Source organism: Oncorhynchus kisutch, unplaced genomic scaffold (genome assembly GCF_002021735.2).
Source record: "Oncorhynchus kisutch isolate 150728-3 unplaced genomic scaffold, Okis_V2 Okis02a-Okis13b_hom, whole genome shotgun sequence".
NCBI lineage: Eukaryota > Metazoa > Chordata > Actinopteri > Salmoniformes > Salmonidae > Oncorhynchus > Oncorhynchus kisutch.
The window spans coordinates 2,436,089-2,460,541 of NW_022261979.1; the positions used below are offsets into that span (position 1 = coordinate 2,436,089).

The 24,453-nt window shown below is 42.6% G+C and overlaps 1 protein-coding gene across 1 annotated transcript in view; it reads right to left on the minus strand.

Moving 5' to 3' along the window:
• fhod3b (formin homology 2 domain containing 3b) overlaps positions 1–24,453 on the minus strand; it is a 256,541-nt gene that overhangs the window by 15,300 nt on the left and 216,788 nt on the right. Inside the window, exons 16-29 of the mRNA XM_031811805.1 lie at positions 22,607–22,668; positions 19,900–19,994; positions 19,530–19,673; positions 19,190–19,287; positions 19,032–19,124; positions 15,932–16,027; positions 13,191–13,241; positions 8,769–8,942; positions 8,454–8,588; positions 7,622–7,672; positions 5,723–5,931; positions 4,161–4,763; positions 2,908–3,881; positions 559–717 (exon numbers count right to left, since the gene is read on the minus strand). Of these exons, the coding sequence (XP_031667665.1) occupies positions 559–717; positions 2,908–3,881; positions 4,161–4,763; positions 5,723–5,931; positions 7,622–7,672; positions 8,454–8,588; positions 8,769–8,942; positions 13,191–13,241; positions 15,932–16,027; positions 19,032–19,124; positions 19,190–19,287; positions 19,530–19,673; positions 19,900–19,994; positions 22,607–22,668 (2,944 nt within the window). The remainder of the gene's footprint in view (positions 1–558; positions 718–2,907; positions 3,882–4,160; positions 4,764–5,722; positions 5,932–7,621; positions 7,673–8,453; positions 8,589–8,768; positions 8,943–13,190; positions 13,242–15,931; positions 16,028–19,031; positions 19,125–19,189; positions 19,288–19,529; positions 19,674–19,899; positions 19,995–22,606; positions 22,669–24,453) is intronic.

Here is a 24,453-nt window from a genome sequence, read left to right on the forward strand (position 1 = left end):
CAGGAGATGCAACGTTAATCATTATTTACACCATCTGAAGTCCTCCAAAGGTCTATATTATGGTTAGGAAACCATCTTAAAATATGCATGTGTAGCTAACTTTTAATGGTACGTACCAATAATTAATTATATGAGATAAGCTAAGATTCCAGGCTTCCAGCTGAGAAACCACATGACATGTCCACACTGACCACAGCCAGTCCCAACTCATTGAAAACATACATTTTTTTGGAGTGAAAAGTTGGTTGTGGAAATACATTGGAAACATATGTCTTTTTGTGTGCAGGTTTTAAGTGAAACCAAGTTTATTTTGGACTCAGTTGAAGTAAATGACTTGTTTGTTAGGCAGGTCAGAAATAAGCAGTGTTTTCAGTATTGACTGTACAGATACACAGACACATGTTTTTCCAACATGCTTTCATTGAGATTACTAGACATCACAGATTCACACTCAAGAGATAATGGCTACGGTGACTTTGCTAGAGATACACATCGATAACGACTAGGATATATAATCATAATAGCCCATTTCAATATACCATGTCACATGCAGCTTACCTCGATCCCCTCCTTGTTCAAAGCGTACTCGTCGAAGTTGAGGATGGCTGTCTTGATGGTGCGGGGAGGGGGGAGGACGGTCAGCCCGATGTTGATGGCATTGCTCCGTTTGGAGTCCAGGACAATAATCTCTTGTCGTTTCCCATCCACTGCTGTTTTCTGAGTAGAGATACACAGAAACAGGACATTAAATGAACAACAATAAAGTACTGGTATTATACTATACAGGGCATTCAGAAAGGTATTCAGACCCCTTCCCTTTTGCCACATTTTATTACATTACAGCCTTATTCTAAAATGCATTAAATTTAAAAAATCCTCATCAATCTACACAGAAAACCCCATAATGACAAAGCGAAAACAGGTTTGTAGACATTTTTGCAAATGTATTATACATAAAATCAGTCCAGGGATTCCATAAAGCTTTCAACATCAAAATACATCATTAACAAACGACGGTGACATCAAATGTTGAAACGTTCAGAACTAGAGTGTCTCAGGGCCAGGGACCAAAACTGTGTGACTGTAATACTGTACATGACCTTTTATAGTAGATCTGACCTCCCTGTGCAGTGGGCCTCTCTACACTATATCTAGCTACAGCTATATTTCTATATATCCCTCCTGCTTTCAGTTTTGGACCATCTCAGAGTCAGTCGAGTTAAAGTGATGGAGAAAACTTTATAGAAGACAGGCTGCACCTTTGATGATGTTGACAAGATACTAGAAGGAATCCATCACATTCCATCATTCTGTCTACTAGCAGGTCGGGACGACACGGTTGACCTACAGTACATTTAAGACAATCTGGTTTAAATCCTGCACAGCATTCTTCAATAGTTTGAAGCAGGAGACAGTGTGGTGCGGGACGTAGTCAGAACGTCACCATGGACAGCAGGGTTACGCCCCGAATGGCACCCTGTCCCTAATGCCCTATTCCCTATAAATGGCACCCTATTCCCTATAAATGGCACCCTATTCCCTATAAATGGCACCCTATTCCCTATAAATGGCACTACTTTTGATGCTGTGGATGAATGAAGCCTGAAGCATGAACACGGGGCTCCAGCTCAACAGGCTCAACGGACAAAACCAAAACACAAACACAGAAAGAAACTAATTATGAAGAGAAAACATAGTTTCCTCTATCAGCTTTGAGAATCCAACCAGAACAGACAACATGCAGGTCAGTCTTTACCACCACGGTGAAGCTGGTTAGTGCTGTTCTGCTGAGTGTATACAGAACAGACAACATGCAGGTCAGTCTTTACCACCACGGTGAAGCTGGTTAGTGCTGTTCTGCTGAGTGTATACAGAACAGACAACATGCAGGTCAGTCTTTACCACCACGGTGAAGCTGGTTAGTGCTGTTCTGCTGAGTGTATACAGAACAGACAACATGCAGGTCAGTCTTTACCACCACGGTGAAGCTGGTTAGTGCTGTTCTGCTGAGTGTATACAGAACAGACAACATGCAGGTCAGTCTTTACCACCACGGTGAAGCTGGTTAGTGCTGTTCTGCTGAGTGTATACAGAACAGACAACATGCAGGTCAGTCTTTACCACCACGGTGAAGCTGGTTAGTGCTGTTCTGCTGAGTGTATACAGAACAGACAACATGCAGGTCAGTCTTTACCACCACGGTGAAGCTGGTTAGTGCTGTTCTGCTGAGTGTATACAGAACAGACAACATGCAGGTCAGTCTTTACCACCACGGTGAAGCTGGTTAGTGCTGTTCTGCTGAGTGTATACAGAACAGACAACATGAAGGTCAGTCTTTACCACCACGGTGAAGCTGGTTAGTGCTGTTCTGCTGAGTGTATACAGAACAGACAACATGCAGGTCAGTCTTTACCACCACGGTGAAGCTGGTTAGTGCTGTTCTGCTGAGTGTATACAGAACAGACAACATGCAGGTCGGTCTTTACCACCACGGTGAAGCTGGTTAGTGCTGTTCTGCTGAGTGTATACAGAACAGACAACATGCAGGTCAGTCTTTACCACCACGGTGAAGCTGGTTAGTGCTGTTCTGCTGAGTGTATACAGAACAGACAACATGCAGGTCAGTCTTTACCAATACAGTGAAGCTGGTTAGTGCTGTTCTGCTGAGTGTATACAGAACAGAAGGTGTAGTTAGTAGATCCACACCTGATGTCTAAACCTATGTGCTCTGGAGGAAGAGGACAAGTTGGAAACATCTATGGGGCTGTTTCCTGGACTAGTCTTAATCTGTGTCCGGGAACCCGCCCCTAAATGCTTTAGGTGACATCATTTCACAAATGAATTTCTTGAGAAAACCCACATACATTTCCTATACGTATAAATAACCAAACCAGTCAACAAAGGTACCTTGGTAACAGGCAGCTCCTTGGACTTGGTTTCAAACAGGTGTTCCAGCTTGGACGTGTCCACTTTGACCGGCTCCAGTTTGGACCAGAGAGACTCTCTACAACGCTTGTGGTTCCTGTACTGGCCGTCCATGGGCCTTACCTCGTTCCAGAAGAGACGGATAGTCTTCTTCTTCTTTTGGAACAGAGGGGGCTCCCCTGTCCCTCGGCTCAGCTGGGGGGACCCCGGGTAGGGCTGGGCGGGTCCGGGGGGCATGAAGGGCGGGGGAGGGGGCATCATGCCAGGGACAGGAGGGGGCGGGGGGCAGCCGAACAGGCCCAGGGGAGGGGGAGGGGGCAGGGTGGAGAGACAGGGAGGAGGGGGAGGGATCATTAGGTCACTGGAGCCCATCAGCACACTGTCCACGTCTAGGATGTCCAGATCATCCTCGTCTGCCAGGTCTGTAAAGTCCATCTCTTTTATCCGCAGCTCCCTGGGGGCTGCCATCAGCTGGTCCCAGATATAATCTGACTCCTTCTTAGGAGGTAGGGGAGAGGAGGACGGGGCCGGAGGAGCTTTGTCTTTATCAGGTTGAAGCTGCCCCTGCTGCTGCTTCTCCAATGACTCCAGCTCGTGAGGCGACACAAGGCTTTTAACAAGGTCTCCAAATTTCTCGGCCACGGCCCTGACGCTCCCCTGGTTCTCCAGGTGTTGCACCTCCATCTTCATCACGTTCTCTTCGCAGGCCTGCCTGCTGGCCTCCAGTGTAGAGATACGACTGGCTAAGCTGGCCACCGACGACCCCTCCTGACCCTCTAGCGATGACGTCTCCATCCCCTCTTTGCATTTCTCCGTCTGTTCCGTCTCTCCCGCCTTCTCTTCGTCCTCGTCGGCAGCGGTTTTGTTCTGGGCATAGAGCATGTCCAGCATGAAGCGCTTGCTGTTGAGGATCTTGCTGCACTGTCCGTTCACGTCTTCCTCCTTAATGCACTGGCCTAGAGGTGGACAAACACAAGGAGGAAGGGTGGAATGGATTACTAGCCTTCAGAATAGAATAGAGAGCAGATCTGTATATCAGAAACTAAATGAGAATATGGGCGGAATGAAATGTTCTGACATGAGTTGAACTTCAATGTCTGCCTACTGATGTACAGCATACGGAAGATTAGCAAGTGTTCCATTTACAGTATGGGCACAAATCACAAGCCATATGTTAAGTCATAAAAGGCCAAGTGTCCTAAAGTCTGCATTTCCTTCTGATGGGCAGCTGGTACCTGGTTCAAGGTTGCTGTTGACTTTCTCCTCCCTCTCCTCTCTCTCCAGAGTGCTACTGGCTGAGGAGATACTGGAGGCAGAACAGTTGTCCTTCTCATTCACTTCCTCGTTCTGCCTCTCCTTCTCACTGAGGAGGACCAGCCTCTCCTCCACCTCCCTCTCCTCCGACGCAGCCTGCCCCCTCTCTCCCTCCATCTCTACCACTTCTACATCTTCTATCTCCACCTCTTCTCCCTCTACCTCTACCTCCTCTTCTACCTTCTTTTCTCCCTCTACCTCATTCCCTGACTGTCTCTCTTCCTCCTTACCCTCCTCCTCCTCCTCCTCACGTTCTTCTTGCTCTTTACTCTGTGTCTGTTCATCTACCACTAACTCCACTAGCTCTAGTACTTCCTGCTTGGACTCAACTTCAGCTACTTCCTGCTTCTCTGTCTGCGTCTCTGTCTCTGCCTGCTCCTCGGCTGGCGCCGGGGGAGTTTGGGAGGGGGTTTGGGAGGAGGGCTCTGTGGGTTCTGGAGAAGGTCCTGATACTATTAACTCTGGCGCTGGACTTGTAGTTCTAGTCTGAAGGTCACGGCTTGGCTCTACGTCTACTTCACTTCCTGGTAGAGAAAACAGGACCAAACAAAACAGAATGCTCCTGTAAGGGTTTCCATTCTGTGCCTTTTCAATATTGTCTGATATCATTTTTAAATAATCTTGTTTATAATGTAAATACCATAACATTTCTCTGTGACATTTAATTCATTAAAATGATAAATTGTCTAGATTTTGGTCTGGAGCACAAGTCGTTAAGCATGTCAATTCGTACTTCATTGAATGTTACAGGAAATGAATTAACAGCTATGATGACAACGTGTTTAGAAATTAGATTCGACCTCTCCTTTGATCCCATTATCCCATTTTGGTGGGTTAGAATAACCACCCCAGACTAGCAACATCTAGTTCTCATGATATTCATTCATGTATCATCATAACAGAGTCTGTGAGTTATTGAAAGGCTTGTCCCTCTATGGTCAGTGCTGTAGTCCACAGTCCACCACACCTCTTCCTGGCTCCTACTGTAGAATGTGAATGGAACCCCATATTAAGAGTTCCACGCCCTAGCGGCTGGCGCTACCACAGCCAAAACCACACTACAATCACATACAAATCACTGGGGTATGCCTGGGACCTAAAAGCTAGCCACTCACTACATTTCAAACTATCATGCAAAGCATTTTCCCACAGGCAGCTAAAGTAATGTCCATCCCATCCCAGAACATATTTGGGATTTAGCAACATACACTTACAGACACCTCATTCTGAAGCACACAGAAAAACAAGAATGAAATCCTTTTCTTATCAAGTCCTGATGATTTTTCCCCCCAACAGACAACATACAGCCATCATTAGTGCAGCTGACTCTAATTCCAAAGTGTGAGTGAATCACCCTCCTTGTGTTAATTCAGACCCAGGGAACAAATGTTTGACCCAAACAAATGTTTGGAGAACGTTATGTTACTCTGAATCTGAGATGGGAGCTTTAATGTTGGTTAAACGCTTGGAAAAGGTTATTTACCCTGCGTCTGGGATGTCTGGGATGGAATGGTGCCAGCGTCTTCCGGAGAGGCGATGGAGGAGGGCGTGGCACAGCGGGGGGAGGCGGAGCGACTGGAGGGGGTGGGGCTCAGGCTCAGGGTGATCTCTGTGCGCCCCCTAGGTGGCGCTCTCGCGCGCTCTCTCTCTTTCTCATACTCCTCTGCTGCGAGCCTCTCAATGCACTTATATCTGGAAGAGGGAGTCCCAGAATATTCTTCAAAAATGACTTTACTTCACCTGTTTAGGTCTATTGTTATATCATATCAATCTCATGGGGGTAGGAGAAGATTTCTCTAACCTCGAGGCTACTGCCACCCAGTAATATACTGTATTCAGTTCCCTCACACTTCCTTTTCTGAAACAGTGGCCAAATGTCTAGGACTCTGTGATGCTTCTCGGATTTCGCTAGGTGCTTAATTGACACATAAATGTTGAAGATACCTACAGTATCCTACAGCGACTTCTCCACAGATGGGTCTGATAACAGTGTTTCATCTTGATTTAGACGTCACACACATAACCTAGGATTCCTGTTTTAAATAACACTGATCATACATATGTCTGGAAGGTGGTACATTACACATGCATAGTCTACCTTATCTGGACCGTATCCATGACTTAAAGCCAATTCCACCCCTCGTCCCATTCAGTTGTAGATGTCTTAATGCACAGCAGCAGGTTTAGAGGGGGCCTGACACCTATATTTCAGCCCAGAGGCTGAGCCTGACTTGTTCTACATCTGCTAACAATTCTCCTCAAAAAGGTTTCAAGGCATATTACTCCCTCATGTCAGAGTCTTTATGTTGTACTTATTACAGGAGAATGATTCTAGGATCTAGATTGAAATAGAGAACAGTGTCTATCTGAATGATTCTAGAATCTACATTGATATAGAGTACAGTGTCTATCTGAATGATTCTAGAATCTACATTTATATAGAGCACAGTGTCTATCTGAATGATTCTATAATCTACATTGATATAGAGTACAGTGTCTATCTGAATGATTCTAGAATCTACATTTATATAGAGCACAGTGTCTATCTGAATGATTCTATAATCTACATTGATATAGAGTACAGTGTCTATCTGAATGATTCTAGAATCTACATTTATATAGAGCACAGTGTCTATCTGAATGATTCTATAATCTACATTGCTAGAGAGCACTGTGTTTAGCTGAATGATTCTATAATCTACATTGATATAGAGCAGTGTCTATCTGAATGATTCTAGAATCTAGATTTATATAGAGCACAGTGTCTATCTGAATGATTCTAGAATCTTAATTGATATAAAGCACTGTGTCTATCTGAATGATTCTAGAATCTACATTTATAGAGCACAGTGTCTATCTGGATGATTCTAGAATTTTAATTGATATAAACACTGTGTCTATCTGAATGATTCTAGAATCTTAATTGATATAAAGCACTGTGTCTATCTGAATGATTCTAGAATCTACATTTATATAGAGCACAGTGTCTATCTGAATGATTCTAGAATCTACATTGATATAAAGCACAGTGTCTATCTGAATGACTCTAGAATCTTAATTGATATAAAGCACTGTGTCTATCTGAATGATTCTAGAATCTTAATTGATATAAAGCACTGTGTCTATCTGAATGATTCTAGAATCTTAATTGATATAAAGCACTGTGTCTATCTGAATGATTCTAGAATCTTAATTGATATAAAGCACAGTGTCTATCTGAATGACTCTAGAATCTTAATTGATATAAACACTGTGTCTATCTGAATGATTCTAGAATCTTAATTGATATAAAGCACTGTGTCTATCTGAATGATTCTAGAATCCACATTGCTAGAGAGCACTGTGTCTATTTGTATATTAGAAATGAAAGTAGACAACATACCTCTCTTCTCTGGCCTGTCTTGTCTCTTCCCTCTTGTCCATGTAATCCCGACTGATAATGTTCCAAGTAAGTGAGTGTGAGAGAGAAAGAGAGAAAGAGAGAGAGAGAGGGAGAGACAGTATGTGAAAAGAATGTGAGATCTATATCTTATTGTGCATATCAATTCATATTTGTTTTCATTCACATTCTATAGTACCTTTTTAAAAGACATCCTTAGTTAACCAATGGGACAATGTGAATAGTTGTAGATACTGTGGGAGAGAAATAGTCTGACATGACAGAGACACACAGACCAGAAGAGCTTTCCAGGGCTGTCTGACATCCAGGTCTTTATATGGCCATAGAAAACAAGTAAAAGGCAGGCCAGCAGGACTTTGTTTTCTGCCGAACCAACATATCCATGGCTGCACCCCAAATTGCACCCTATCCCATAATAAGTGCCCTACTTTTGACCAGAGACCTATGACCCAGTAGAGCTCCATTTGGGATGCAGACCATGTATCTCCTCCTTAGACTCACAGCATGTCCCTGACTGATGACCATAATAAACAGACAGACAGACAAGTATGTCCAGTTTCTAAACATCTCCAACTCATCTGATATATTGTGGAACAAAGCTCAGACTCTTATTCATCCCAGACAAAACTCCATCACTCATCACTCCAGCCGGTCACCTTACAGATAAGTGTATAAAGCTGTGGACAAAGTAGTTCTGTGTTTGATTCTGGTGAATTGGTTTGGGACTTTTAATGAGGAAACTGAACTGCAATGTAAACGTCAAAAGGACAATTCCATCTATGAGTAGTGTGATGTGATGCAGGTTGGGACTCACTTGAAGCGGGTCCTCTCCTCCCTCTCGATTTTCTGCAGTCGTTCCTCCCTCTCTTGTCTCCTCCTCTCTCTCTCTGCAGTCAGAGACTCCTGGTGTTGTCTGTAGGAGGAGGACAACAAGCTCCCCAGAGAAGGTCTGGGTAACCCAACAGAGGAAGACCATATTACTATTCCATTGGTCCTACTATGCTGGGCAAGCTAAAACAAGCGCACCTAAATTATTTGAAAGAAAATAAATAATATTTAACTCATCTGGAACTCATACACAGAGGTGGCTTGTTTCATTGATTGATTCATTGATTGGTTGAGTGCTGACCTGTCAGACTTGGAGTCCAGCTGTGGTGCCCCTGAGGTGGCAAAGGTGCGGTGTACAGGGGTGGTGGGGGCGCTGGCAACACCCTGGGAGCGGTGTACAGGGGTGGTGGGGGCGCTGGCGCTGGCTACACCCTGGGACCTGCCAGGGAGCGCCATGACGTGGCCTATGTGTCGGCTGGAAACAACAGGAGGAGGAGACATTGTTAATCACGGTTAGAATTCCCAACACTAAGGATGTGTGTCTCAAATGGCACCCTATTCCCAATATAGTGGGGCGGCGGGGTAGCCTAGTGGTTAGAGCGTTGGACTAGTAACCGGAAGGTTGCAAGTTCAAACCCCCGAGCTTACAAGGTACAAATCTGTCGTTCTGCCCCTGAACAGGCAGTTAACCCACTGTTCCTAGGCCGTCATTGAAAATAAGAATTTGTTCTTAACTGACTTGCCTGGTTAAATAAAGGTAAAATACATCAAATAGTGCACTATGGGCTCTGGTCAAAGGTATTGCACTATATACGGGGCGGCAGGTATCCTAGAGTGTTGGACCAGTAACCCGAAAGGTTGCTGGATCACAAGGTAAAAATCTGCCGTTCTGCCCCTGAGTTAACCCACTGTTCCCCGGTTGGCTGTCATTGTAAATAAGAATTTGTTCTTGCCTGGCTATATGTTTTTAAACATGAAGTATAAGGGATAGGGTATGCTTTGGGACACTGCCTCTGCCTGTGGAGGTCCTGAAAGGCAGTCGCCAGACACCCAAGACAAGCACACAGCCAAGAGCAACGGGACTTGAGTGGGATTCAACTTAAGGGAGGAAATGACTGTACTCAAGAGCAGAGCTGACCTCTAAACAACCCTGCTGCTTTTTAAGGTGCTTCTTAATGGCTCTGTTGAATGAGATAGTGAAGCAGGGAGCGTTGCATTCCAAGAGGTACCCAGCATGCAGCAGCAGGGTTCACTGCCATGTCATGGTGTGTTTGATACAGTTGGAAAGCACTGACGCATCATTTAAATCTCCAGGGTGTCCAGGTCACCACTGTCGAATCACTAGGAATTCAGCTAAAAATAGCATTTAGAAATGTAGAAATTAGTTTCATGTAGAATTTGTTTCACTAAAGGGAACCGAATTCCCCTCAACCCCCCCTGAGTGTACAGTATCTAAATAGATGCCCTAAGATAGCAGAGGCTAGGTCCTACCTATAAGACTAGAAGACTAGTGTTAACCTGGAGGCTAAGTCTTACCTATAAGACTAGTGTTAACCTGGAGGCTAAGTCTTACCTATAAGACTAGTGTTAACCTGGAGGCTAAGTCTTACCTATAAGACTAGTGTTAACCTGGAGGCTAAGTCTTACCTATAAGACTATAAGACTAGTGTTAACCTGGAGGCTAAGTCTTACCTATAAGACTAGTGTTAACCTGGAGGCTAAGTCTTACCTATAAGACTATACGACTAGTATTAACCTGGAGGCTAAGTCTTACGTATAAGACTAGTGTTAACCTGGAGGCTAAGTCTTACCTATAAGACTATAAGACTAGTGTTAACCTGGAGGCTAAGTCTTACCTATAAGACTAGTGTTAACCTGGAGGCTAAGTCTTACCTATAAGACTAGTGTTAACCTGGAGGCTAAGTCTTACCTATAAGACTATAAGAATAGTATGAACCTGGAGGCTAAGTCTTACCTATAAGACTAGTATTAACCTGGAGGCTAAAACTTACCTATAAGACTATAAGACTAGTGTTAACCTGGAGGCTAAGTCTTACCTATAAGACTAGTGTTAACCTGGAGGCTAAGTCTTACCTATAAGACTATAAGACTAGTGTTAACCTGGAGGCTAAGTCTTACCTATAAGACTATAAGACTAGTGTTAACCTGGAGGCTAAGTCTTACCTATAAGACTAGTATTAACCTGGAGGCTAAGTCTTACCTACGAGACTAGTATTTAACCTAGTGGCTAAGTTACCTATAAGACTAGAAGACTAGTGTTAACCTGGAGGCTAAGTCTTACCTATAAGACTAGTGTTAACCTGGAGGCTAAGTCTTACCTATAAGACTAGTGTTAACCTGGAGGCTAAGTCTTACCTATAAGACTAGTGTTAACCTGGAGGCTAAGTCTTACCTATAAGACTAGTGTTAACCTGGAGGCTAAGTCTTACCTATAAGACTAGTGTTAACCTGGAGGCTAAGTCTTACCTATAAGACTATAAGACTAGTGTTAACCTGGAGGCTAAGTCTTACCTATAAGACTAGTGTTAACCTGGAGGCTAAGTCTTACCTATAAGACTATACGACTAGTATTAACCTGGAGGCTAAGTCTTACGTATAAGACTAGTGTTAACCTGGAGGCTAAGTCTTACCTATAAGACTATAAGACTAGTGTTAACCTGGAGGCTAAGTCTTACCTATAAGACTAGTGTTAACCTGGAGGCTAAGTCTTACCTATAAGACTAGTGTTAACCTGGAGGCTAAGTCTTACCTATAAGACTATAAGAATAGTATGAACCTGGAGGCTAAGTCTTACCTATAAGACTAGTATTAACCTGGAGGCTAAGTCTTACCTATAAGACTATAAGACTAGTGTTAACCTGGAGGCTAAGTCTTACCTATAAGAGTATAAGACTAGTGTTAACCTGGAGGCTAAGTCTTACCTATAAGACTAGTGTTAACCTGGAGGCTAAGTCTTACCTATAAGACTATACGACTAGTATTAACCTGGAGGCTAAGTCTTACGTATAAGACTAGTGTTAACCTGGAGGCTAAGTCTTACCTATAAGACTATAAGACTAGTGTTAACCTGGAGGCTAAGTCTTACCTATAAGACTAGTGTTAACCTGGAGGCTAAGTCTTACCTATAAGACTAGTGTTAACCTGGAGGCTAAGTCTTACCTATAAGACTATAAGAATAGTATGAACCTGGAGGCTAAGTCTTACCTATAAGACTAGTATTAACCTGGAGGCTAAAACTTACCTATAAGACTATAAGACTAGTGTTAACCTGGAGGATAAGTCTTACCTATAAGACTATAAGACTAGTGTTAACCTGGAGGCTAAGTCTTACCTATAAGACTAGTATTAACCTGGAGGCTAAGTCTTACCTACGAGACTAGTATTTAACCTAGTGGCTAAGTTACCTATAAGACTAGAAGACTAGTGTTAACCTGGAGGCTAAGTCTTACCTATAAGACTAGTGTTAACCTGGAGGCTAAGTCTTACCTATAAGACTAGTGTTAACCTGGAGGCTAAGTCTTACCTATAAGACTAGTGTTAACCTAGAGGCTAAGTCTTACCTATAAGACTATAAGACTAGTATTAACCTGGAGGCTAAGTCTTACCAATAAGACTATAAGACTAGTGTTAACCTGGAGGCTAAGTCTTACCTATAAGACTAGTGTTAACCTAGCGGCTAAGTCTTACCTATAAGACTAGTGTTAACCTAGAGACTAAGTCTTACCTATAAGACTAGTGTTAACCTAGAGGCTAAGTCTTACCTATAAGACTATAAGACTAGTATTAACCTGGAGGCTAAGTCTTACCAATAAGACTATAAGACTAGTGTTAACCTGGAGGCTAAGTCTTACCTATAAGACTAGTGTTAACCTAGCGGCTAAGTCTTACCTATAAGACTAGTGTTAACCTAGAGGCTAAGTCTTACCTATAAGACTAGTGTTAGCACAGTGGCTAAGTCTTACCTATAAGACTAGTGTTAGCACAGTGGCTAAGTCTTACCTATAAGACTAGTGTTAGCACAGTGGCTAAGTCTTACCTATAAGACTAGTGTTAGCACAGTGGCTAAGTCTTACCTATAAGACTAGTGTTAGCACAGTGGCTAAGTCTTACCTATAAGACTAGTGTTAGCACAGTGGCTATGTCTTACCTATAAGACTAGTGTTAGCACAGTGGCTAAGTCTTACCTATAAGACTAGTGTTAGCACAGTGGCTAAGTCTTACCTATAAGACTAGTGTTAGCACAGTGGCTAAGTCTTACCTATAAGACTAGTGTTAGCACAGTGGCTAAGTCTTACCTATAAGACTAGTGTTAACCTAGCGGCTAAGTCTTACCTATAAGACTAGTGTTAACCTAGAGGCTAAGTCTTACCTATAAGACTAGTGTTAGCACAGTGGCTAAGTCTTACCTATAAGACTAGTGTTAGCACAGTGGCTAAGTCTTACCTATAAGACTAGTGTTAGCACAGTGGCTAAATCTTACCTATAAGACTAGTGTTAGCACAGTGGCTAAGTCTTACCTATAAGACTAGTGTTAGCACAGTGGCTAAGTCTTACCTATAAGACTAGTGTTAGCACAGTGGCTAAGTCTTACCTATAAGACTAGTGTTAGCACAGTGGCTAAGTCTTACCTATAAGACTAGTGTTAGCACAGTGGCTAAGTCTTACCTATAAGACTAGTGTTAGCACAGTGGCTAAGTCTTACCTTCCAGCACTAACGGGTGCTCTAGATGTATACAATACAGCTGTTTGGCTGCTGAAGGGAAACAGTGAGGAGAGAGAGAGGAGAGGGACAGTCAAGTACAAATTGTAATGAAGGAAAGAAGCATGCAAGGGTTAAACACAAAGAAAACGGAAGTCCGGAGAACGATTGACTGAAGGATTGTAGCAAGATACATGGTGATTCCAAGAAGCAAGAGAATATTTCTGCCCCTCCCCCCACCGACACGGACTCTACATACTCTTTAAAAACTATCAAACCTTTTTTAAATTCCCATAAAGCCCACAGTTGAAAGACCTCTACTTCCTGGTGGGTCATTAAGACTAGGATGATATGGGATAGGAGGTAGGGAGTGTTCTACTGTAGGCCTACACACTGAGGCACTTCTGGCCTGGTCTGTTCACAATATGGCAACACTACTTTCCATCCTATCTCTGTTGCTGCAGCTCCACACAACATTACAGACATCTAAGAGACACTCAAACGTGAGTTATGGTGCATTTTCATTTTTGAATTTTATTTTCTAGGCATGTCTGGGTTTAACTGTGGTGCAACGCCACAATGAAAGACAGATGAGCAGTAAATGTCAGGAAAACGTAGTGTTCTCAACTGGAGTTGCACATCTACCAGCTGACTCAGTCAAGGAAATGATACGTCTTTGTTGAAATTCTTCTCTTTCTTTTCCCCCCTGTGTATGCGTGCCATCCGGGATGGATGATAGAAGCAACATAAAACAAAACACAGCGGACAGGAAAATGTAGCAGCCTACTGGGCATCTGGTGTTAAACTATCTTTAAAAGGCCCAATGCAGAAGTTTCTATCTCAATATCAAATCATTTCTGGATAAACATTAAGTACCTCACAGTGATTTTCTTTCAGTTCAAATGGGCAACAAGAAACAAAAATAGCTTCTTAGGAAAGAGCCATTTCTCAAGCATGAATTTAGCTAGGACTATCTGGGAGTGGTTGGAGTACGGAGGGGAAAACTGAAAACTAGCTGTTATTGGCAGAGAGGTTTGTAAATCTCTCTCTTATTGGTCTGTGGAGCCGGTTCAGAAAGGAAACCCCAGTGTGGTGACATCAGCTGATAACATCAGCAGATATTGCACCAATTGGATTCACACTCTACTTCCATTCGGTCTATTTAAGTTGACCAGTTGTACACATGCTTCCTGGATGCTGGATGGCACGTGAATGCATGTCTTTTGCTGTCGTTGTTGCTGTAACTAGCTGTTACTCGCTATGCTTGCTGATTGTGATATCCCACCACCAGCCCAGCCTCCACCTGTGGGTTGTGTGTGTCTTTCTTCAGGGGATTTGGTACAGCATGCTGTGCTCACTACCTGCACTTATGTCATCCTCTTCACATGTCGCTTGTCTCTGGCAGTGAGCTGGCCTGAAGGAGCAGAGCCCTAATGCCAAGACTATTCATTGTCATTTTTTCTAACGAATGGTTAAATGTACATGTGTTGTTTCATTTCTGAAACTCATCTACCATGGTGATGTCACCAGGCAGGCCAGAACTTTCAGGCTGAGGCGGAGATTTCAGGCGGTCTTTTAAATCAGTTCTTACACTAAAAGGGTATTTTCATTATTTTCACAATTTCATAGTATTATTCTAACCTCATAGTGTGGAAATATATATACAACACAGGAAAATCAAATGTTTTACTGCACTGGGCCTTTAAAGGTCAAAGGAATGGCGAGGCAAGCTAAAGATGTGTTCAACTGGACACAAGTTAAAGCATACATAACATGCATGAGGGAGACCATCTACAAGTGCCTCGTAGGCCACGGAAAGCAAATATGACTCGACAACACAGAATCTGTCTGACACGGTAGACATTAACACTATGTCTATACCCCTGTACAAAAGACATTCAGTACGGCAGCTTCTCAGCCAAGTGGATTGTGAGGGAGCAAGCCAGGTAGACATGAAGACACAGACACCAGTGTTGAGGGATGACAGTGTATATTTAAGAATTGGGGAGGTATTCCTTCATAGTGAATGTAATGCCAGAGGTGAAGAAGTGAACTGTAGAGCTCCTGTTGCTGCTGCACCTCTACCTGTAGCGCTGTTGTCTGGCCACGCCCCTCTCAACACACTCCTCGGCCTCAGCAGAGGCAGACACCTGGCTCAGGTCCACATCAGAGAGGAGTGGGAGGGGCTTGGGCGGTTGGAGGTAAGACTGACTATGTCCCCTCGAGGGGGAGGAGGAGCAGGAGGGGGAGGAAGAGGTGCTGTGCTGTTGGCCCAGAGGGTGGGCAGTGCCTGGCAGTCTCCCCCAGCCAAGCGCTATGGAAGTAGATCTGGGACTGGGAGAGACCACCTGGGGGTTAGAGCCAGTGTTTCTAGGGGGGGTGGACACAGGGGCCATAGGGCTGGCCACGACCACACACTCTCTCTCTCTCTGAGGCGTCAGGGATGAGGTTGACCATACAGTGAAGAGGAGAACACAAGCTAGAGGAGTCCTCTACTGCCTGCAGGAGCGCCATGCTAAAACAACAGAGTAACAGAGCAAAGGGGAGGATAAAGGGGGTGGGGTGTAGCCAAGGGGAATACATTACACGTTTCCAATAACAGATATGCTTTTTTTGACACACCCATACACTGTTAACAACACTATACATCGTCCAGGAAGGGAGAGATGGATGGAGGACAAGACTGAACGAAAGATATGGAAGAAGAGGTTCTATTTGGGGGAAAACCTGTTTTCCTGAAATACCTGTGGAAGACCTTTCTAGTGGTCTCTGTGATATCATGACTCTCATCATCTTCCTCATCCTCCTCCTCCTCTTCCTCCTCCTCCTCTTCCTCCTCTCTGAAAAGGAGGGGTGGAGGGATGGATGGAGGGGAGGGGAGGGAGAAAATAGACGGGAAAGAGTAGAAAGAGGAAAAGGAGGAGAAATGCAACAGACAACATGAACAAAATACAGTAGAAAACTGTCTAGAAAAAGAGACAAAGAAGTGACAGACAGAATGCAGTACACACAGCACACCCTGTCAAAACTGACAAGGGAGGTAAAAATGTGTACACAAGGCAGTATAGTTCAAAGAGGTTCATAGCTTTTAGTTAGTATGTCCTCATTTCATTCATTACATACAGTGCTTGATAACATTACAAAACAGCATGAGAACTGACTAAATCAATGTCAGCTAACCATCTGGCACACATCAGCAGCTCTGGACCAGCCTGTAACATCTTAGGGACCAGTAACGGTCCCCGGACCAGTGATCATAGTGTATATCCCAAATGGCACCCTATTCCCTATATAGTGCACTACTTTTGACCAGAGCCATATGGACTTTGGTCAAAAGTAGTGCACAATGTAGGAGAATGGTGTCACTTGAGAAGTAACCATTGACTAGTCTGTGACTGTGTGGTCATATCTGGAGGGTTTTAATTGATAAAGGATTGTCGCATACATCATTTGCATACGAGAGTCTTTCTAGGGCCATTGTGCTGTCAGGTTTCCTCTGACCCACCCGCCTGTGTTTCATTACCGATATGGAAAACACTGATCTTCAAAGGCGGTCTGAATTTCCTGTGTGTGGTGGACTGGACTGGTGGGAGTCAGTATCATATAACCCTCTGGGTTCAAATGAACTATCTGCAGAACCGAACTGGAGCGCTACCAGAAATGCTACCAGAAATGCTACCAAAAATGCTACCAGAAATGCTACCAGAAATGCTACCAGAAATGCTAGTTAAAGAGAAGTGTCATTACTAATGGTGGACAGTATGATGCTGTGTGTGGCAGGGTGAAAGGTAACCATCACATTGTGCCTTCAGAAAGTATTCCCACCCCTTGTCCTTTTCCACATTTTGTTGAATATTTTTTATTTTTAACAATTTGATTAAAAATTACAAGCTGAAATGTCTTGAGTCAATAAGTATTCAACCCCTTTGTTATGGCTGAAATAAGTTCAGGAGTAAAGATTTGCTGAACAAGTCACATAATACGTTGCTCTGTGTGCAATAATAGTGTTCAACATGAGTTTTGAATGACTACCTCATCTCTGTACCCCACACATACAATTATCTGTAAGGTCCCTAAGTAGAGCAGTGCATTTGAAAAACCTATTTAACCACAAAGACCAGGGAGGTTTTCCAATGCCTCGCACCTATTGGTCGATAGGTCAAAATAAAAAAGCAGACATTGAATATCCCTTTGAGCATGGTGGTTATTAATTACACTTTGGATGGTGTATCAATACACACAGTCACTACAAAGTATGAGGCCAATGGCGACTTTAAAACACTTACAGAGTTTAATGGCTGTGATAGGAGGAAAATGAGGATGGATCAACAACATTGTAGTTACTCCACAATACTAACCTAATTGAAAGAGTGAAAAGGAAGCCTGTACAGAATCAAAATATTCCAAAACATGCATCCTTTTTACAACAAGGCACTAAAGTAATACTGCAAAAAATGTGGCAAAGCAATTCCCTTTTTGTCCTGAATACAAAGTTTTATGTTTAGGGCAAACCTAATACAACATATTGTACCACTCTCCATATTTTTAAGCATAATTGTGGCTGCATCATGTTATGGGTATGCTTATAATCATTTTTTAGGACAACAAATAAATGGAATGGAGGAAAACTTAGTTCAGTCTGCTGATCACCAGACCTTGGGAGATGAATTCACCTTTCAGAAGGACAATAACCTAAAACACAAGGCCAAATCTACATTGGAGTTGCTTAGCAAGAAGACAGTGGATACTCCTGAGTGGCCCAGCTACAGTTTAGATTTACAACTGTTTGAAAATCTATTGCAAGACCTGGAAATTGTTGTCTAGCAATAATTAACAACCAATTTGACAGAGCTTGAAGAATTTTGAATAGAATAATGGGCAAGTGTTACACAATCCAGGTGTGGAAAGCTCTTAGAGACTTACCCAGAAAGACTCACAGCTGAAATCGCATCCAAAGTTGATTCTACAAAGTATTGACCCAGGGGTGTGAATACTTATGTAAATGAGATGTTGCAGTATTTACATTTCAATAGGCATTATTATTTTGCTTTAGTTAAGCGTGAATTCCTAGTGGTTGTGTACACATTAACATTATTGAAGTAAAACTATTTCAGTGTTGGTTGAAATTCAACAAATACTCCCTCAAAGGGAAACATGACTTGTGACAGATAGGACACACCGCCAAATGGTACCTTTACTGCCAAAAGTAGTGCACTACATAGGTAATAGGGTGTCATTTGGGACACGAGCACAGTAATAACTAATAATAACTCCTAATAACCAATAATAACTCCTGATAATGAATAATACCTCCTAATAACCAATAATAACTCCTAATAATGAATAATAACTCCTAATAATTCCTATCACTGTTTACAGAAGGTTCCTATTTCCTTCAGCAGCTCCACGAGCTCACAAAACGTTGACAGTCTGAAGATGAATCTAAACGTCACTTTGAAACAGCCAGCCCGTGCTCTGTCTCTCTTTTATTACTATATAATGACGTTCTTCATTCATATTGACTCTGGTTGGAACACACACATCTGTCCCAGACTATAACGTAATACAACACTGGCAGTCGAACCCTTTCCTGTTCTGAACTGTATCGTGGATCCAGAATCATCTGTGTGTTTTCCAATTCCTCACAGCTGACTTCTCTGGGTAGTGAAGTAAAAATAAACCGAACCACTTCAGCTGACCATTTAAGATCATATTGGCAAGTTTCAGTTAATAACAGAAGCAGGGATATGCTTCTCCCTTTAACCCATTCACACTTTCTACCTCTCCCTTTCCCCTTCTCCTGTTTGCCCCACCCATCACCCACTCTCCTCCGCTCCAACTCACCTTTCGCTGACGTCGTCGATGCCCTGGCCTCCGAAGGGCAGGAAGCTACCGTTGTGTCCTCCGTGAGAGTGAGGGCTGCTGGGGGAAGTAGGGCTGAGGTGATTCCTCTCCCATTCTGGAGGGAGTGTCTCCGGCTGCGTCTCCTCTCCAGGCCTCGCCGGTCGTTGGTGCCCCCCACGCTGGCACGCCGCCGGTTCTTCCGACCCACGGTAGTTGGCTGGCTCTCGTCGTCCCCGTCCTCATGGCGCAGAGTAGTCTGGAGGCACAACAGGGAACAGTTAGACTAGCAGGGACATGAGGTCCCAAGCAGACATGGGTCAACACTTAGGACCATTCCATTAGTCCCATTGAGGACAAACTAAATCAAGCTGGTTAAGTATTTATTTGTATATTTGACCAAGTTTTGTACCTATAGTGCTCTGGTAGTATTTCTACAACAAACTAGTTAAGTGACTAAGCCAGGAAGTGAATTCCACTAAGCCGAGGAGGTGGAGGTACCTCGTAGATGTTAAACTGCTCCATGAGGTCCAGGTCTGTTCCCTTCCTGCTACGGTGTCTCTGAGACATGGCCTCCATGCCCTGCTCCTCCAAACAGTCCACCACGTCATAGAATGAGTCCTGGTCAGGCAGGCCCGCTAGAGTCTGAAACACACACACAAATCTCATCATTTGGGAGAGAGAGAGAGAGAGAGAGAGTTGTAAAGAGAGAGATGTAGAAATAGATGTAATTCGAGAGAGAGAGATGTAGAAAGAGTGAAAGAAATAGAAGACAAAGAGATGCGAGTGAAATGTAGAGAGAGAAAAATATGTAGAGAGAGAGAGAGAGAAAAAGAGATGAAGAGAGAGAGAGGAATGAAGAGAGACCGACCTTGTTGATGAGGGTCATGGCATACACCAGCAGCTCTGTGTCCACCCCATCCTTCTCCTCCAGAATCTCCATGGCATTGGACCACAGCTTACAGCCTGCACCACAAAGCATGCACCACACAGTCGGTCCAAAGGTACCACAATCCACCTATGCTCTGCATTCAAATAAACCATATATATAGAGAAAATACACTTTGAACAGAACCATATGGATATCAGGAGTAGATCATGTGATATTAGACTAATAGAAGCTGAAACAGTAATGATATCAGGAGTAGATCATGTGATATTAGACTAATAGAAGCTGAAACTGTAATGATATCAGGAGTAGATCATGTGATATTAGACTAATAGAAGCTGAAACTGTAATGATATCAGGAGTAGATCATGTGATATTAGACTAATAGAAGCTGAACTGTAATGATATCAGGAGTAGATCATGTGATATTAGACTAATAGAAGCTGAAACTGTAATGATATCAGGAGTAGATCATGTGATATTAGACTAAGAGAAGCTGAAACTGTAATGATATCAGGAGTAGATCATGTGATATTAGACTAATAGAAGCTGAAACTGTAATGATATCAGGAGTAGATCATGTGATATTAGACTAATAGAAGCTGAAACAGTAATGATATCAGGAGTAGATCATGTGATATTAGACTAATAGAAGCTGAAACAGTAATGATATCAGGAGTAGATCATATGATATTAGACTAATAGAAGCTGAAACTGTAATGATATCAGGAGTAGATCATGTGATATTAGACTAATAGAAGCTGAAACAGTAATGATATTCAGGAGTAGATCATGTGATATTAGACTAATATAAGCTGAAACTGTAATGATATCAGGAGTAGATCATGTGATATTAGACTAATAGAAGCTGAAACAGTAATGATATCAGGAGTAGATCATGTGATATTAGACTAATATAAGCTGAAACTGTAATGATATCAGGAGTAGATCATGTGATATTAGACTAATAGAAGCTGAAACTGTAATGATATCAGGAGTAGATCATGTGATATTAGACTAATATAAGCTGAAACTGTAATGATATCAGGAGTAGATCATGTGATATTAGACTAATAGAAGCTGAAACAGTAATGATATCAGGAGTAGATCATGTGATATTAGACTAATATAAGCTGAAACTGTAATGATATCAGGAGTAGATCATGTGATATTAGACTAATAGAAGCTGAAACAGTAATGATATCAGGAGTAGATCATGTGATATTAGACTATAGAAGCTGAAACTGTAATGATATCAGGAGTAGATCATGTGATATTAGACTAATAGAAGCTGAAACTGTAATGATATCAGGAGTAGATCATGTGATATTAGACTAATAGAAGCTGAAACAGTAATGATATCAGGAGTAGATCATGTGATATTAGACTAATAGAAGCTGAAACAGTAATGATATCAGGAGTAGATCATGTGATATTAGACTAATAGAAGCTGAAACTGTAATGATATCAGGAGTAGATCATGTGATATTAGACTAATAGAAGCTGAAACAGTAATGATATCAGGAGTAGATCATGTGATATTAGACTAATAGAAGCTGAAACAGTAATGATATCAGGAGTAGATCATGTGATATTAGACTAATAGAAGCTGAAACAGTAATGATATCAGGAGTAGATCATGTGATATTAGACTAATAGAAGCTGAAACAGTAATATATCAGGAGTAAATCATGTGATATTAGACTAATAGAAGTTGAAACAGTAATGATATCAGGAGTAGATCATGTGATATTAGACTAATAGAAGCTGAAACTGTAATGATATCAGGAGTAGATCATGTGATATTAGACTAATAGAAGCTGAAACTGTAATGATATCAGGAGTAGATCATATGATATTGACTAATATAAGCTGAAACTGTAATGATATCAGGAGTAGATAATTTGATATTAGACTAATAGAAGCTGAAACAGTAATGATATCAGGAGTAAATCATGTGATATTAGACTAATAGAAGTTGAAACAGTAATGATATCAGGAGTAGATAATGTGATATTAGACTAATATAAGCTGAAACTGTAATGATATCAGGAGTAGATCATGTGATATTAGACTTAGAAGCTGAAACAGTAATGATATCAGGAGTAAATCATGTGATATTAGACTAATAGAAGTTGAAACAGTTGATATCAGGAGTAGATCATGTGATATTAGACACATAGAAGTTGAAACTGTAATGATATCAGGAGTACATCATGTGATATTAGACTACTAGAAGTTGAAACAGTAATGATATCAGGAGTAGACATGTGATATTAGACTAATAGAAGCTGAAACTGTAATGATATCAGGAGTAGATAATGTGATATTAGACTAATAGAAGCTGAAACTGTAATGATATCAGGAGTAGATCATGTGATATTAGACTAATAGAAGCTGAAACTGGACTAGTTGTAGGCAGCTCAAGTGTCCTGAACAGTTTCCAGGGTAGTAGTTGTGTTTGTGTGTGTGTGGTGGGGTGTGGGTGTGTGGTGGTGTGTGGTGTGTGGTGTGTGTGTGTGTGTGTGTGTGTGTGGTGTGGTGTGTGGTGTGTGTGTGAACATGAGGCAGCGCTGCAGTCAGACAGGGTCATGGACCGTCTCAGTCTTACCCGAGTCCTGGTATCTGGTTCTCTCTCCTTACACAGCCACAGGAGTGATGGGCTTAGACAGAGTTGAGACACACACACCTCCCCCCACTACTGGAGAGGACACAGTGTGGAGATTTACAGAGGCAGGTAACTGAACCCCACTAGAGGAGAGAGTTACAGTCTTTTTCAATAAAAACACACACCTTACCTCCCACGGTGTCTACAATGTGTGTGTGTAGGGTAGTGGTCTGGTCTCTCCTACCTCTCTTGGTGTCCACGGTGTTGACAGCATGGATGAGCAGGCAGTGTTGGGTTCAGTGTACTCCACAAACACCAGTACAGTTTCAGAGCTGTCTTCACGACCAGACGGAACTACACACACACAACACACACACACCCACACACACACACACACACACACACACACACACAACACACACACACCACACACACACACACACAGCAGCAGCAGAGAAAAGGTTTTATGCACCAGGGACATATCAATCTCATTCTGCATGTTATAACTGCTTCAGTGACCAACGAGGTGCAGCATGTTAACCACTGATAGGGTTTAAATGTCACCAACGAGGTACAGCATGTTAACCACTGATAGGGTTTAAATGTCACCAACGAGGTGCAGCATCTTAACCACTGATAGGGTTTAAATGTCACCAACGAGGTGCAGCATGTTAACCACTGATAGGGTTTAAATGTGACCAACGAGGTGCAGCATGTTAACCACTGATAGGGTTTAAATGTCACCAACGAGGTGCAGCATGTTAACCACTGATAGGGTTTAAATGTGACCAACGAGGTATAGCATGTTAACCATTGATAGGATTTAAATGTGACCAACGAGGTGCAGCATGTTAACCACTGATAGGGTTTAAATGTCACCAACGAGGTGCAGCATGTTAACCACTGATGGTTTAAATGTGACCAACGAGGTGCAGCATGTAACACTGATAGGGCTTAAATGTGACCAACGAGGTGCAGCATGTTAACCATGATAGGGTTTAAATGTGACCAACGAGGTACAGCATCTTAACCACTGATAGGGTTTAAATGTGACCAACGAGGTACAGCATGTTAACCACTGATAGGGTTTAAATGTGACCATCGAGGTGCAGCATGTTAACCACTGATAGGGTTTAAATGTGACCAACGAGGTGCAGAATGTTAACCACTGATAGGGTTAAATGTGACCAAGGAGGTGCAGCATGTTAACCACTGATAGGGTTTAAATGTCACCAACGAGGTGCAGCATGTTAACCACTGATAGGGTTTAAATGTCACCAACGAGGTACAGAATATTAACCACTGATAGGGTTTAAATGTGACCAACGAGGTGCAGCATTAACCACTGATAGGGTTTAAATGTGACCAATGAGGTGCAGCATGTTAACCACTGATAGGGTTTAAATGTCACCAACGAGGTGCAGCATGTTAACCACTGATAGGGTTTAAATGTGACCAATGAGGTGCAGCATGTTAACCACTGATAGGGTTTAAATGTGTCATTACATAGTGCCCGATAAGAGGTTTTCCTGCTCTGACAGCCCTGAGTGGTTGAGATAAAGGCCTGATAGAGGATGTATAGGAAATAAGGGAACAGGCGTTGTACTTGTAGGGGTGAATAATGCCAAGGCATGGTACAGTCAGAACGTAAAGCCAGAAAAGAGAAGGAAAGACAGAGAAACAGAGAAAAAAAGGAAGGGATGTGAAGATCTGGGTGTAATAAAGTGAGTGCCTGATCGGGACATGATCAAAACCATGCTGTGTGTTACACTTGGCCAGGAAGAAGGAGCAGAGGAGAGAAGAATCCGTTAGAGCAGGAATGCAGAGACACTCTCTCCCAGAGGACAAGAGGGGAGAGGGAGAGAGAGAAAGACAGAGATAGAAAGACAGAGAGAGAGAGAAAGACAGAGATAGAAAGGACAGAGAGA